A 16501-nucleotide genomic window follows, 5' to 3' on the forward strand; every position below is an offset into this window, starting at 1 on the left:
TTAACCAATGTCATAAAACAATATGTGTACTACTGTTTCATAAGAAACTATTTGTTCTGTAAGCCTTCACCTGAAGTACAATAAAAAAAAATAATAATAATAAATAAAAAGAAAGAAACAAATCGCTAGTTTAGAGGAGTTATGAGGAAGGTGGGAAGGTTCCCGGTTATTTTAAGTCCTAAAAGATTTTGACTCAAGGGCAGCGGGGAGCCAATTGAAACTTTTGATCAGGAACATCACATAAGAGGTCAATCTGGTATGGTTACACTTTTTATAGGCTGGGTTGGAATGGGGAGATTAGTTCATATACTATTGCAGTAGTTCAGGCATGAGGTGTATTCTGTGTAGACACAGAATGGGAAGGCAAGGACAGAGGGACCACAAAAAAGAAGCACCTGAGCTGGGTGACTTACTGATATCAGTGGGAAAGGAATTCGAGTTGAGGAACATGGTACAGTTTTATTCTGAGAGGATGACGGACATGAGGTAACCTGGGAAAAAAAAGACTCAGGTTTGGGAAGAGAGCTGTGGCATTTAGTTGAATCCTATGTGACAGCAGATCATGAAGGTAAGGAGTCTAGCATGCTGAATCCCGACTAAATCTGCAAAGTTACCATGGGAGTGGGAACTGGTTGAGGAGAAACTACTTTTAGGGAGGCAGTCAGTTGAAAAGGGTCATTGAAGAGGTGGCTAAAAAGTCAGGTAGGAGGCTAACCCAGAGAATAGAAGAAGGTACCAGACTGAGGCACAGTAGCCAAGTAACATAAGAATTCAGAAGAGACAAAATGAGAAGTAGTTAGAGAACAAAGATTCTCTCACACTTTGGAATCATATGAAATAATCCCTATTGGATTCCTTTTGCACTGTGTTGATTCTGTTTTCTTCAGTTGTATCTTTTTCTTACTTTCTCTCTCTCTCAAACTTAAAATGGAAAATTTCAAGTATACACGAAAGTACAACAGTACGGTGAATCCCTTGTAACCTTCGTCTGGTTTTAACAATAACATTTTGTTTTATCAGACCTCCCGCTTTGGGGTGGAGGGGCTGGTGTATTTTAAAGCAAATCCCGGACATCACATCCTTCGACCCATAAGTACATCATATACATCTTTAACAGATGTCTGATGGATGAGGTGTTTTTCACAATACTGTTATTCCACCTAACAAAATTAACAATATTTCCTTACTGTCATATTGTACCCAGTCCATGTTCTGTTTTTGCCAATTATCTTTAACATGTTTTTAGACTTAATTTGTTTGAATCAGATTCAAACCAAGGTCAACACATTGCTTTTAGCTAATAAGTCTCTAAGTCTCTCTTAATACATACATTCCTCCTCCTGTTATTTTCTTCAGACCATTTATTTGTTGAAGAATCTGAGCATTTGTCTTGTAGAATTCCTCGTATTCTGGATGTGACTGATTGTGACCTTGTGGTGTTGTGTGATATGTTCCATCACCCCAGAAAGTTTCTTTTCTTACTTTCTTTTGAGTACTTCTTCCCTGTGTGTGTAGAAACCAAGTTACACCTACCAAGCACAGCTGAGGATTTCTACCTCCTGTCCTAGCCCTGCCTTGGCTATGGGTGTTTTAGGACCAACTTTGAGAAGATTGCTTCATCACTAAAGACAATATGGACAGTCCTACTGTTTTTTGGACCAGTTCTTCTCATAACCATGCAACATGTTTTCATTGGCACTTTACTTTTTTTTTCTTTATTATTGTAGTTTGAATGAAGTTTACATTTCAAGTTAGTCTCCCATACAAAATTTATACATACATTGTTATGTGACCCTAATTGTTCTCCTCATACTGTGACAGCGCACTCCTCCTTTCCACCCCTGATTCCCCCTGTCCATTCAAACAGCTCCTGACCCTCTCTGCCTTCCCATCTCTCCTCTGGACAGAAGCTGCCTGTTTAGTCTCTTGTATCTACTTGAGCTAAGAGCACACTCCTCATGAGTATCCCTTTATGTCCCACAGTCCAGTCCAATCGCTGTCTGAAGAGTTGGCCTCAGAAATTGTTTTAGTTCTGGGCTGATAGAAAATCTGGGGGCCATGCTTTCCAGGGTTCCTCCAGTCTCAGTCTCCTTGGCACTTTATATCAGGGTAATTTCAGTTGCAGATAACAAAAAACTGGATCTGGATTGGCTTAAATAATGAAGGGACGTTACTGGCTCATTTAACTGAAAATTGTGGATATAGACCGTGGTTTCAAGTGAAGCTTGACTTAACAGTATCACTAAAGGGCTACCTTTTTTCCATTTTTCTGCTCTGTTATCCACTAGGTCAATTTAGTATTGTATTTGGTCCAAGATGGCAGCCAGTAGCTCCCAGGACTGCATGCTTTCTCAGCCATATCCAGCAAGGAAGAGAGACTATTTTTCCCAGAGTTCTCAGCAAAAGTCCCGAGATTCTCTGATTGTCCCAGCAGAGGTCATATGCCCACCCCTGGTCTAGTCAACAGTTCATCTCTGGGGGTGGGGATAGAGCCACCTTCCCCAGAACCGCATGAACCCCTAAATGGAATCAGGAGCTAGGAGGGATTGGTTGCTGTGAAGCAACCACAAACGTCTGCTACGATCATATAAACTCAGAAGCCTCCATGATTGGGGCCTCCCTGGAGCAGCCAAGCTGCTGTGCCAGACACCAACCTCATTCTACCTTGGTCCCTCCTTGCTAGTCATCCTGAGCTTTCTCTGGAGTTTGGGGGTGGGGTGGGGTGGGTGGTCACTGTGTTAATTTTAGAGTTTAATGTTTCCAGCTGGGAGAAACGTACCGATCCTCGAGGCAGGTTTTACTATGTGGACCACAACACTCGGACCACCACCTGGCAGCGCCCGACAGCGGAGTACGTGCGGAACTATGAGCAGTGGCAGTCACAGCGGAATCAGCTCCAGGGGACCATGCAGCACTTCAGCCAAAGATTCCTCTACCAGGTGAGAGGGCAGAGGGGCCTCCTGGTCCTCTTGAATGTGCAGCCTCCCGTGTTCTCCTCTGGCCTGCTTAGGGAGCAGACAGAAAGGTGGGTAGAAACGTCAGTGTTCTGACCCTGGAAATTTTACCCATCACAGTGAAATTCCTCAAATTCCAGTGTTTCTAACTTGGTAACTCAATGTCCAGGCCCTATGTTTAAGAAGTCAACATGTCTGAAATGAAATTCACCATCTTTCTTTCAAAACTGGCTTTCTCTTCTGGCCCCTCCGTTCAAGTCCGTTTATCCTGAGCTGAAACCTGCAGGTCAATTTTGACTTCTCCCATACCTCACCTTTCCAGATCAAAGCAGTCACCCAGATCCTTCTCTTTCCATTGCTGCTGTCATTCTTCTGATCTTTATTATCTGACAGATTTTCAAGGACGGAAGGGAACTTAAAGTTCATTTAGATCAGGGGTCGGCAAACTATGGCTCGTGAGCCAAATTGGCTCACTACCTGGTTGTATAAATAAAGTTTTATTGGAACACATCCATGCCACACCCAGTCATTTATATATTGTCTATGGCTGCTTTTGCAGTACAACAGCAGAGTTGAGTAGTGAGAATAGACCAAATGGCCCACAAAGCCTAAAATATTTACTATCTTGCCCTTTACAGAAAAAGGTCTGCCGAGCCCTGGTTTGCATTAACCTTCTACCTGGTAGTTGATTTTCCTTCCCATCTGAATTGTTAGGGCAACCTCTGAATTATTTTCCCTGCTTGACGGAGTTATCTCCAAATATCACCGTCATCGCATCACTTCACTAGCTCAAAACCTCTGCGGTTATTACTTACAGATAGCATTTAAATTTCCTACATCAGAATCCAGGATGCTCTGGTCTCAAGTTAACTGTCTAAAGGTCTCCCATACTGTGTCACTTTAGGAACCCTCCTAGCACCACCTTGCTGGAGTATCCATCCCACTAGAGCCTCCACTGGTGACCTGGAGCTGGGGGGAACCCAGCTGCAGCCTCTTTGGCAGGTAGAGGTGGGATTCCCAGTTGGAACTCTGATTGCATTTTCTCAGCACATCTTAAACAAGAAAGTTGGTATCTGCAGTATAACTAGCACAGGATGTGGCATATTTCCCGTTGGAAATTTTTTGAGCTGGACCATGAATTTTAATCACCATGTATAACATCATTTTTATTTGAAATGAACTTTCATCCCACAACCCGTTTCTAAATTGACTATGACCCTAGTTAAATGCTCAGAAAATCTTTAATTCCATTTAATTAAGTAACATTGTTGGTTTTACCTTCGTTAGCAGCTCTTCAGTTCTCACCCAAAGTGGGAGCTTACACCACAAGTCATGAGGCACTTTAGCATCTCATTTGGCTAGCTTGTCCTTTCTTCTGTCCGTGGGGGCTGATTGCTCACCATATAGTGAGGATCCCAGTTTCCTGAGTATGGGTGAGCAGAAGGGTCAACTACAATGCCTGTCTACAACCCAGGCCTTGGTGGTCTTACCCAGCACAGTGCTGTGTATGTTCTTCTGCCGGGCTTCCCACCTCAGAACTCCTGTCACATGTGCCTGGCATTCTTTTCTGGTATGTTTCAAAAGTGGATGGAATCTGATCATTCTCTGCATTTCAGAAATGGCTCCTCTTGAGCTGGGCCCCAAAGACTTGGTCTGCCATTTTCTTGGATGGTTGTGGTTGTGAAACTGGGAAGATCTGGGGCATCTTTCTTCCTTGACCTGTCCTTTGACACCGAGGCAAGGACATATTTTAGGAGATTCACATGGTTTTGTCTCCCTGCTTAACCAACTTCTCTAATCAAAATAAATAAAGCCATAAAGGAATTTTTTTTCTTCCCTACCATGCTCCAGGTAGGTTGACTGGAATGTTTGGTGTGCAAAAGGGAAGATTCCGGGATTCTAGAACTTATGTTTGCTTGGTCTTTTTCGGAGCGTTTACTCTTCTTGCCTGCTGCTCTCTTTTTAACAACATCGTTCTTGGCCTGCAGAGGTGAACATTGACTCGGAGGGTCCCTAGAAGTGAAATTAAATGCTAAATAAATTTCTTTCTGAGTACTCTTAAGATAAGTCTCTCAGCTCAGTTGAGGATTTAAGAGGGTTCTGGGTGGAGGTGAGGGTTACCTTTTCTCGGTGAAACAAGACTCATATTGAAAAATGTGGTAGGAATCTTAGTTTCGTCTGATCTCAATGTCTCTCTGTTGATTTTTCCTCCCCGCCGGATTTGGTTTTCTCCTCTTGTTTGCTGTGGTGCCATGTCCTGGTTACAAGTAAGAAGGGTTGCTTTCATATAGTTATTTTGGGGTTTGGCTTTGGCCCAGTCTTTGACTCGGAAGACTTAAGAGCTGATACTATGGTAGCGAATTCCCCTCCTCCCTTGTTGGGCTTAACTGAGACCTTGTTCTTCTTTGCTGCCCTGCAGAGAACACGAAATACAGTTCAAAATGGAAATCAAGGGAATCCCAGATTGCAGTCTCTCCCATAATTCCTTTCTGATGTCTGCCTCAACACACACCTTCTCAGTTTCTCGAAATTATTGTTCCCCTTATTTCTGATGTGTTTTCCTACCTCCCCGTTATGCTTTTGTTGCTTGTGATCATCATGCTCATTTTTGTTTTGTTTCATCCTAGCGGTTTCACTTTGTCCTCTGTTGTGTGTTCCTGCTGTGGTCCCTTGAGGGTGCCCCGTCGAGGGCTTTGTGCTGTTGTGACAGGACCCATCGCACAGCTGACTATTTCTGTGGCATCTCTTCCTTGACTATTCCTTTCTTTCTCCCCTAATAACTAAAGGAGGTAGCCATTGTCTGTACCACTGAAGCAAATCACTTTGTGGCTCCTAATTTGTGGAATCCGAATTGCACTATTCAGAAACAGACAGCTTGTCTCTTACTTTGCAGAGAGCACCTTAGGGTGAATTCTCAAGCACCTGAGTTTTGTTCCCTGTCTATTGGTTCATCCTTAACAAAATGAGCCTGCCCTTTATGCTGTAACCTTTATGCCCTTCCCAGAGCCTTTCTTGCCCTTCAGCTGTATTTGCTAGACATTCTTTATTTCTGAGTTTGTATCTTAAAATATTACTGGAACTTTGCGCTTAGTCCCCAAGGGACTTGAACTGACATGAGCTGTCTGGCTCTTGGCCTGCACCCCATATCTCCCAACCCAGGGCCTATTACCATGGAAAATTGTTCAACAGTTTTCATCTCAGTTCCCAGGAAACTGTCTTGTCTCTCAGAGCCCCTCCACATCCTAAGATCTCTCTTCTGACCACCATCTCCCCCTGCCCCCTTTCCTCTGTGCTTTTCCAGCTGTGCTCCATGTAATACTTTGGGATCTCTCTTTTTAGGAGAGTGAGGTAGAAGAGAAGAAGGGGCAACTGGTTGGCTCATTAGAGGTGTGAGGTTTTTGGGTTTTGCTTTTTCTGGCCATAACGTGTAGGTCATATTTTTTGTTTATCCTTGGCTTCTGTTCACATTCTTCTTTCCGGCTCTCTTTTCTTATTTTCCAAACTGTATTGTGTGCATTCAAGAAGAAATACAGTTAAGTGCTTTGCTTTGACTCTAAGAAGTGAAGTCATTATGATTGTTAGCTTTCATTGATTCCGATTTCATGTGTGGCTTGTGTTTATCAATACCTCTCTCCCTTGCCTATCTGCCTCTTTTTCTCTCCCCTTCTTATAGGTTTGTGGGGCAGGGATCTGATAGGGTGAGAATGGGAGGATACTAAGGAAATTTTTTTTTAGAAAACCACTTTAATGAAAGATGTTGTTGTTGGATGCTGTCAAGTCGATTAACTCATAGTGACCCCATGTGACAGAGTAGGACTGCCCAATACGGATTTCTTGGCTGTAATCTTTATAGGAGCGGATTGCCAGGTCTTTTTCTCGAGGAGCTGCTGCGTGGGTTCAAACTGCCAGCCTTCTGGTTAGCAACTGAGCACTTAAAGTGTTGTGCTACCAGTACTCCTTTAATCAAAGATAGGCAACATTATATGGAGTTTGGGGTATTAGAAAAAAGGCAAGGATTAAGAAAATCCCGATAAAGTATTTTTTAGTTCCTAGTTCAGTGCTGGCCATGGAGGCTGTCAGGAGAGACCTCTTGGTCTGTCCGTTTGTAAACTTAAGCAAAAGGTGGCTGTAAGCCCACTGAAGCCCCCTTGGTGCTGATTTGCCTTCAGAGGCCCTGAATGCTTTATGATGGGAGGTTATCTACTCTTTCCGAAGAAAGAGCCGAGGCATCATACAACTTTGCACCAAATGCTACTCTTCTGATGTCTTACAATGACCTTTTCTGTAGTTCTTCCCTTTTGCCAGGGCACTGCTGTCTCTCAGTACTTACCAACTGCATTTTATTTGGTTTCATTATCTGAAATATATATGTTTACACATCTGTAGTTACTTTCCTTCTGTAGCCAACTGTTTTTTATAGCCACTGTTCTTATATATTGACTACAAAACAAAGTTGGAGGAACTTAGACTTTATGGGATCCCCACCCCCAAAATGACCCTGTGAATTTGGAAGATTTTGTTCAGTCATGATCAGTCAAATCTGAATTGTGGCATGAGATTTGAAGCATGTCCTAGAAGTTGGTGATAATGTGCCCTTAACCAAGGACAAGCTCAGCTTTCCCCACCTTCAGGCAGTATGATTCTGCACGGGTAGGAGGTCCTTTGCTGAAAGGGGGCTCTGTACCATCAAGGAACCTATGGTTTCAAAACGTAAACGTCTTTGTTGGACCTTGCTTGGAAGAGGAGCCTGTGTTGCCACCTTGGAAAGAAAGTTTCTCTGTCCTTTCAGCTTGGGGTGAAGGGAGGGTGTGAAAGGGGGTTCGTTGGCAGTTGAGTTCTCCCAGTGTTTTCTCAAACCCAGACTGAGCTTCATTCATCCTTCTGCCCGTGTGTGGCTCCATCGTCCCCAGACGGGGCCAGCCAGGCAGCCTGAAGTCTGCATTTAGAACTTGATCCCCTAATATGACAATTAAATTTTAGTAAGTGAAATAAAACTGCTTCAGGAAAGAAGAGAGAACGAAAGAGTGGAACAATACTTGTTTTATTTAACCAGGAGAAGTTTTTGACAGCACCCCCTTCCCTGCAGGATATGAGAACTCTTGGTCCACAGCAACCCTCCCCTGGGGACCTCACAGCAGAATTAGGCAGGGTAGGGGGGGGTGTTCTAATGTAAACAGTGACCATGAAGTCCTGGAGTCGGTTCCCCCTTCTTTCTCCTGTCTCCCCTTCTCTCTTGCTAGCTGGCCCCCAGCACCACCTCCCCAGCCTTCCAATAAGGCAAACACAGAACACTGAGCAGCTTCAGGTTCAGGCAGGAGGAGAAGAAAGGTGCTTTGTGAGGGGAAGGAAAACATTCCTGGGGAAGGTGAGGGGCTCAGGGGAGAGGCCCGTGGGCGAGGGGCATGAATGTCCCCTCAGTCTGGGTTGATGCTGCACACCCCTGCTCTCTCCCTCTCCCAGCTCATCAAGAAGAGAGGTGGGGGCTGGACGCGGAGGTGGAGGAAGGCCAGGCCCCAGCCAGGAAGCTCTGGGCGTGGGCAGGGCTTGTGGGAATGATTTCATTGGAAAGGCCTGCGATATTTTTTCCCCTCCCGTGTGTGGTTCTTGGGGAAAGTTGGAGGTGGTGGTGATTTCAGTCGTCTTGGCCGCCGCAAGCAAGAGCTGAGCAGAGGCACGGCTGAGGAAGTCTTGCTCCTGAGCCCTCTGGCCATGCTTCGCCGGCTCCCTGCCTCAGCAGCCCTGGCCCACCTTCATCTCCGCACCTCTTCCTCCCCCTCACTCCACCCTCTCCAAATCCTAGCTGGGCCCTTGGTGTGCAGGGTCCTTTTTTGGTTTTTATTTATTTATTTATTTATTTTTTAAGACTTTTGAGAGTTACAGATGCCACCTAAGGCCTACTGTGTCCTCTACAAAGTGCTAAAATGTAGAAATGAGTCATCAACATTTTTATTTCTATTTAGTGATTTATTTTTAACCAGCGGCTTTTTTTTTTTTTTTTTTTTCAACTTTGTGTTCTGCTGTGTTTCTTGTGTTTAGTCTTCGAGTGCTTCGACTGACCATGATCCACTGGGCCCCCTCCCTCCTGGCTGGGGTAAGTACTGTTCTACTTCCCTGCCCTCAGCCTTCCCTCGGCCGATGCTCTGTGACGCTCTGCCCTCTTCCTCTGTGCACCTTCCTCACTCCTATCCCTTGGTCTGCCGCTTTGCTACTCTCTGGCTTATTCTCTGGTAATGCCCAGTCAGAGCAATTACGGGCGATGGAGCTGGAAGGTTGGGAAAGGAACTGAGCTGTCCGCTGCTCTGTAGCATTCACCTGCCACAGCTAAAGGAATGTGACCCTACAAAGGAAGTCTCTGAGCAGCGGTGGGACTGTTGGGTCCAGGGCCTGAGTTTCAAAGTGTCTATCCAAGGAACCATCCTAACACTGACTAAGACATTTTAACTCTGTCTGATTCCCAAATGGATTTGTTTCAGGTCTGTGACTGTAAGACTGGAAGAAGCCTCCTTAACAAACGTTTTCTTTGCAGCTGAGATGGCGGGAGACTTCAGCCTAATTTTAACTAATGGAAGCCACCTTTTTATTTGTAACATAGCTGTGAAAGGGGCCAAAGGGAAGCAGATAAGAGAGTTGAGGGTGCTGGGTGGTGACTTTATGAAAGTGCATCATTGCTAGTTAATAAAGTCGTGCTGGTGGCTCACTGGATTCGTCTTGCCTTGGTAACTGCCTCTTATGTATTCCCGGTCCTTGCTGGGATTTGTCAATAAATGAGTTAGCGGGGTGAACATGCAGGGCTTGGGAGAGATTGTGGACTTTCTAGCTATTCCAGGAAGGCGTGGCCATGCAAACAGGCGTCTTTAGAGATGGCGAGACTCAGCACCTTCTGCAGCTCTCTGAGCTGGGGCAGGGCTTTGGTCAATACTACAAAAGTCCCTTGAAGCTGAAGAGGGCAGAGGGCAGTTTTCGCAGGAATCAGCATGTGCTGGGGGTAATTTATTCGTCAGGCCAGTAGAAGACAATAAATACTGGTTTGGTGGTATTCACAGATGGTATTAAATTGGGAGGGGAGGCACTCGCCAACAAGGATGGAGAAACGTGCCCTTAAGGAGCTGACAGTGATAGAATAAGCATCAACCTGGAAAAGCAGCCAGCTTTTGAGCTGGATCCTCTCAGTGCAGAAACAACTACTCCCTGGTAGTAACTTAAGAGGTTGCATCAACTCCCTTGAACCTACTGGGTATCACTTAGTGAATTACCCCTGCATTCCAGAGCTCTAAATGGGTGCCTTTTAGTCTGTCTAGTGGGAGATATCAGTTAATGAAGTTTCCACACATTTCTTGATTTTCAGCTAGGGAATCCCTTATGCACACAGATGACCCATCTGGCTCCCTGAACTGATGAAAGGTAATTGGTATCTCAGATATTGGTGGGAACTCAAATGTGAGAGAGTTAAACACTTAGGATTCCTCTCTAGGTAGGGGAAAGCTCATCCGATTAAACAAGAATCTTCAATGCTGCTTGGCAGCCAATAGACACTGTGACCTAGAGCTGGGAACCTTGAGTTTGTTTCTGGCTCTGTAGAGGGTGGTGGTGTAGCCCAGCCAAGTGAGTTTATTTCTGTACCAATTCTGATAAATGATGGTCACCAAGTAAGAGCAGTTGTAGAGATTCAAAAACACACAAGACTATAATGGTAGGAAACTGGAAGAAGGATATGCTGGTCAAGGGCCAGAGAACCTTCCTAATCACAAATCCTTTTGGGCTTTGTGTTGGCTTTGCTAGTGCTGAGCAGTGACCCCTCCCCAGGGATAGTTAAGAAGGAACAGAAAGAGTAGTAACATCAAATGTGAATTGCATTCATCATGAGCCTGCTCTCGGAGTCGACCGGTGTTCTTCCTGCTCTTAGTTCCTAGGTCCCTCTTTGCTCCTTGGAGAAAGCCTGTGGTGTTCTCCTTGTGACTGGCTGCCTCAGCAGCCGTGACCCTGGGCATGGGACAGAATCCTCTCAAGTCTCTTTCCTCCTAAAATGAGGTTGTGCTAGCTGCTCATTTAAGGACATTCCCTGCCCCCCAACTATGGAATTGTATGCAGCCAGGCAGTTCCACTGAGCTGCCAGAGGCCTGCATGCAGCAGGCAGTGCCAGAAATGAGGGTGCAGGCCTCAGACCGGCTTGATAGACCCCCCAGCCTGGCAATTAGCTTTGTCTTTGGCCTTGGCCCTTGGCAGAGCTGACTTGGAGGATCTAGTTCAAAGCACTAGTTTCTGGGCTAGGAGTGGCCCCTCCTGCCCTCAGAAACCTCTTAGAAAGCCTTCCTTCTGTCACACGCCATTTTGAGGTGGTCATAGCTCTGTAACGGTTCCCAGGCACCTTCTTTCCTTTTGTCTGTGTTTTAAAAATTTCAGTCAAATAATGGCTACCAGATAAAATAGGGAGTCAAAGAGAAACCAAGACCGTGGGTTGATACCTGGAATGTTGCTGCCTAATTCTTGAGGGGAGAGGGGTTGGTCTCCCCAATTCTGTTTTTTCAGCTCTGGTTTCCCTGTAGCTTCTGGAACAGATTACTCTTATTTCTTTAATGTCACCCTGTCTTCGTAAAAGAGGATGAGCCATTAGCATTGTTGTTCTCAGGTTAGAAACAAAGTTGAAGGCCCAGGAACTTCTGGGAGAGGTGACCCCCTTTGGGTGCAGGGCCCTGCCCCTAGTTTTGCCTCCCGCCTGCCTGGAGCTGATGGGCTGCCCTTTCCAACCCCTGTCAAGACATGGAATCAGCAGCTAGAGTTAGGGCTGTCCCTGGAGCCCAGACTCTCTCTCTCTCTTAATAATTCCTGAACCATCATCAGTGACCCAGCAAAGGGCACGAGAATAAAGAGTGTCCAGAGGAGACAAAGAGTGTGTTTGGGCCCCTGACACTCCCCTGTCTCCGAAGCACACACTTAGGTGTAAGAACAAGATGGGCACCATCCATGTCTACAGCCCCAGTTATTTACTTGCACATGGAGGTTTCCCTGGGATGTGAGAGTTTTGGAACGAAACTTAGCATTCACGCAGAAGAAAAGAGATAACAGAGAGGGCCTGTGGGCCCTGTGGTCCAGAGTACTGATCAGAGAGGTGTAAAGCGTAATGACCCTGCTTTATGGGACAGAGGGACCTGGGTGTGCTGTGTCTGGTGGACGGAGTGGTGGCAGGTCCTGAGATCAGCCATGATAGTCTGGGGTTGGGGGCTATGCAGGTGGGGGCTGGGGCTGAGGGAGGCCGGCTGTGCTTCTGGTTTGCACACAGCTGGATGCAATTACTTCCCTGGTTTCAGCCTGGTTGCTCCCGCTCTGTGTTGCCACACCACCCCCTTTCCTCCAGCCAACAAAACAACTAAAGACAGTACTTGTTCTTGAGTTGAAAATTTGTATACCAATCCTCACCCCCCAACAGGGAAAGATGCTCTTTGTTCTTTTTCCCAGTGATAAATGTGAGCGACCCAGCCTTTCACTGGTCAAACTTCTCTAACAGATTGGGTCAGAGGCAGAAGTTCAGACCCAGCACCCAGGAGGTGGAAGCCAGAGGGGAAAGGACACGTGCTACAGATGGTTTGGTCTGATTGTTCTCTTTTCTTTCTCCTCCCCTGGCAGAGAAGAGGCAGGACAATGGACAGGTGTATTACGTGAACCATAACACACGCACTACCCAATGGGAGGACCCTCGGACCCAGGGGTGAGGACTTGGGCTGTGGAGAGGGCGGGGAGTGGCTTTAGACTGCGTCTGTCTTACAGGGCCGATGTTACGGGATCTTTATCCACGCACAAGTGCTCTGAGACCCTTACAGTGTAGTGTGGGCCTAAGAAGAGCTTGAAAGCTGCTCCTTAAATTGACCTCCCTGGTGGGTGGGGGGTGGCCAGCTAGTCTCTGTACTAATTGTTCAGGCTGGCCATCATTTGATCCCAAAAAGGTTGAGGGCCCCTCTACCTTCGAGAAGTGGCCTGGGACACTTGGTGTCTCAGCACTGCTGATGGCCACTCAGGCCAGTGCCATCCACTAGGGCTGGTTCTTTGGCCTTGGGATCATAAGTGACCTCTCTGCTGCAGAAATGTCCTCACAACTTGAGTCATGCCAGGTGCATGGGCCCTGCAGAGCTTCGGTGAAAGCAGAGCATGTAGGGCACTGAGGACCTCACCTGTCCGTCCTTACCCCATCTCTTCCTGTGTTGCAGGATGATCCAGGAGCCAGCTCTGCCCCCAGGGTGGGAGATGAAATACACCAGTGAGGGGGTGCGATACTTTGTGGACCACAATACCCGCACCACCACCTTTAAGGATCCTCGCCCAGGGTTTGAATCTGGGTAAGGGCTTTCCATGGGCGACATCGATATCTATTTGCACAGTTAATTCTGCTCAGCCGGCTCAGGGGTGCAGGCTTTGGGGTGGCTTGCGTGTGTGTGTGTGTGTGTGTGTGTGTGTGTGTGCGCGCGCGCGTGTGTGCGTGTGTGTGCGTGTGCGTGCGTGCGTGTTCTGCTGCTCTTCACTGCCCTCTGGTGGCCAAATCTGAGGTTATAGTAATGGGGTTGGGGAGGAAGGGGCTATCCTGTTTATTCAGAATAACACTAGTGGTATTTCTCTAAAAGCAAGAGGTCTGGATTTATTTCTGGTTTTCAAATTTCTAGTCTTCATATCTGCAGAGGGTCTTAATGGCAATCACTTTCTTTCTTTGAAGCCTTACTTTACTCATCTTTAACACAGCATCAGCTTTCCTTAGGGCTAACAAAAGTAAATTACTAGTGAGGAATCACATGGATTCCAGAACATTTTTGCTCTTCTCAGGACGAAGCAAGGTTCCCCTGGTGCCTATGACCGAAGTTTTCGGTGGAAGTATCACCAGTTCCGCTTCCTCTGCCATGTGAGTTCTTGTTCTGGGACCTCCCGAGGCAGGTATGGTTATTGAATTATTGAAATATTTCCAGCCCAGCAGCAGGAACTTGGATGTCTGAGGCTTAGGTGAAGGCAAGTTGCTCTTCTGACCCCGAGCTCTTGTCTGAGGATGTCTCAGTCTATTTTAATAGAAGACAGGGTACAAAGAAGCCATCCTCTGTTTCTGGGGGACCAAGCTTTCCCTCTACAGACTATGGCGATCTAGATTGAGTAATTACCACCTGAGGCCATGCTTTGAGTTTCTTTTTTTTTCCCCTTCATTTCAGTCAAATGCCTTACCTAGCCATGTGAAGATCAGCGTTTCCAGGCAGACTCTTTTTGAGGATTCTTTCCAACAGGTGAGAGAGAAATAAAAAGTTCTCCTTCTACTATCCTATCTTCTGTCATGGGGCCTGTTAAACTCACACTGTAGAGTTTCCAAGGCCTAGGCCTTGGAGACTGGTGTCTGCTGGACAGCAGGCCTTAGAGCCCCTGTCCCTTCCCACCCCCTGCCCCTAGCCTGCTGTGGAAGGGAGGGTGGCAGGCTGCCCATGAGACTCTGTCTCCCCAGATCATGAACATGAAACCCTACGACCTGCGCCGCCGGCTCTACATTATCATGCGTGGCGAGGAGGGCCTGGACTACGGAGGCATCGCCAGGTGAGCTCAGCCACCCTCGGGCAGCTGTGCTGCTCCCTCTGCCCCTGTTTATGGGCCCATGGCCAGAAAGCTACCCCTCCTTGCTCAGGTTCATTCCAAAGCTCTCCTGCGGCCCCTGCACCCTCAAGAGTGGGCATGGAGCTGGCATCCAAAATACTTAACAATCTGTATGGACAGTCAGAATGAGTGCTGGAGCAGGGCCCAGGTCCTCTGCTGGGCTATGCATTAACTCTTCAGTTATTGGATCATGGGGACACTGGGGATCCCCAAGGGAGGGGCTCCAGACAGAGGCTCTTTTAAAAAAAACCAAAACCAAACCCGATGTCATCAAGTCAATACCAAACCCAATGTCATCAAGTCAATACCAAACCCGATGTCATCAAGTCAATTCCAACTCATAGCAACCCTGTAAGACAGAGTAGAACTGCCCTATAGGGTTTCCAAGGAGCCGCTGGTGGATTCGAACTGCAAAACTTTTGGTTAGCAGTCACGGTTTTAACCACTGCGCCACCAGTGCTGCAAGGCTCTTTTATCACCCAGTACATAATCATCTCTGTACTTCAGTAACCAGTACAGCTGCACAGGATGCAGTGGCTGGATATCACTGCTGCATGGTTGTCCAGTAAAATCGACCCTGAGTTTCTCTTGAGGCAGCCAGGCACAGGAAGTCAGAAGGGTTCAGTGTGTACCTGACGTGTAAGCTGTGTGACAGTTTAAAGGCCTTGGTCAATACTAGACTACATGTCATGTGCACAGGGTCAGTAAAATTAAAACTAACATAACTGTAAAAAGAACCCTAAAGCATTGTTTTGCCCTCACCTCAGTCCACCTAAAAGACTGAACAGACTCTGGAAAAACGCTGCCTTGGATGATGGGGCAGAAGGGCTCCAGCAGACGAGCGTCTGGGCCAGCAGTGACTATCAGCCCGCTGACTTCTCATGGTGTGGGGATGTCTTCTTGCTTGGTGTTGGGTTAACTGGCTCCGGTTCTCTGTCTGCTGGTTGCGTTGCCCCCAAGGATTGATTGTTCTTTTTTTCGTGGTGACCTTCTCTCCAGGCTCTGCTTGGTGGGCTTCTGGTGTGGCTCCCGCCCTCTGTGTGTGTCTCTCTCTCTGTGTCCTGCCAGTGGTTTTACCCTATGGTAGGTTACGTCATGCTGTTCTACCACAGGGTAGAACCACGGACAGGATACCGGGGCACCCTCTGCATCGAAGGACTCCTCGTCTGCCCAGTCACAGACAGCCCAGCAGCAGGGACTGGCCCTCTTGGGTTGTCCCCCTGCTGGTTTAGCTTAAGCCATGAGGCTTGTACCAAGGGTGCACATAGCTGCTAAGGCATGGGTGTTGGTTCAGATGCATGCATGGAAGTATGGGAAAGGGTACAGTGCTGGGGCCTGGGGTGACGGGAGGGCAAGTGCAAGGGCCTTGGGTGTGCAAGGGAGTGACCACCTGGGATGTAACTGATGGGAGAGAGGTTTATCATCTAGAAGCAGCATGGAGTAGTACAGAGTTTTCACAGATCAGGAGTTAGGAAGGTGTTTTTGTGTATTCATATTATGCTCCCTACTCAGGCACAGTGGAAGCAGGGTGGCTGCTATTCGTACAGCACCTTTGTGAAATTTAGATTTAGCATCTTTGCACCCTTCGTCAAGGACATTTCCATCTGTTGGAAAGTGGTCATGATATCCAGATTTTATCAGAAAAAGACAACTTGGCTACCATTTGCAGGAAAATTGTAATGAACGTGCCAATCTATTTTACTTCTCTGTTGGGCCGTTGTGCTTTACACAGCCTACACAACTGTGCATGTTGGCCCAGGGTGCAAGGAGCTGCTTTGCCATTAGAATGTCTGGACATAGTGATGTAGAGTCTTGGACTGTACCAGCTGGGAAACCACACAGGCTTCCCTGAGCATCGTCCTCACGTGCCGTTGTTATTCTGGTTCGCCCTAGGTCTGACCCCACCCTGCTCACTGACTACCTGTTAATACAGGTTA

The 16501-nt window shown here is 47.0% G+C and overlaps 1 protein-coding gene across 2 annotated transcripts in view; it reads left to right on the forward strand.

Moving 5' to 3' along the window:
- WWP2 (WW domain containing E3 ubiquitin protein ligase 2) overlaps positions 1-16501 on the forward strand; it is a 157857-nt gene that overhangs the window by 133474 nt on the left and 7882 nt on the right. For both annotated transcript variants that reach the window (XM_004384062.2, XM_023738418.1), the window contains exons 10-16: positions 2765-2939; positions 8991-9045; positions 12576-12657; positions 13154-13282; positions 13761-13836; positions 14135-14206; positions 14419-14507. In XM_004384062.2, the coding sequence (XP_004384119.1) occupies positions 2765-2939; positions 8991-9045; positions 12576-12657; positions 13154-13282; positions 13761-13836; positions 14135-14206; positions 14419-14507 (678 nt within the window). The remainder of the gene's footprint in view (positions 1-2764; positions 2940-8990; positions 9046-12575; positions 12658-13153; positions 13283-13760; positions 13837-14134; positions 14207-14418; positions 14508-16501) is intronic.

Source organism: Trichechus manatus, unplaced genomic scaffold (genome assembly GCF_000243295.1).
Source record: "Trichechus manatus latirostris isolate Lorelei unplaced genomic scaffold, TriManLat1.0 scaffold00116, whole genome shotgun sequence".
Lineage (NCBI taxonomy): Eukaryota > Metazoa > Chordata > Mammalia > Sirenia > Trichechidae > Trichechus > Trichechus manatus.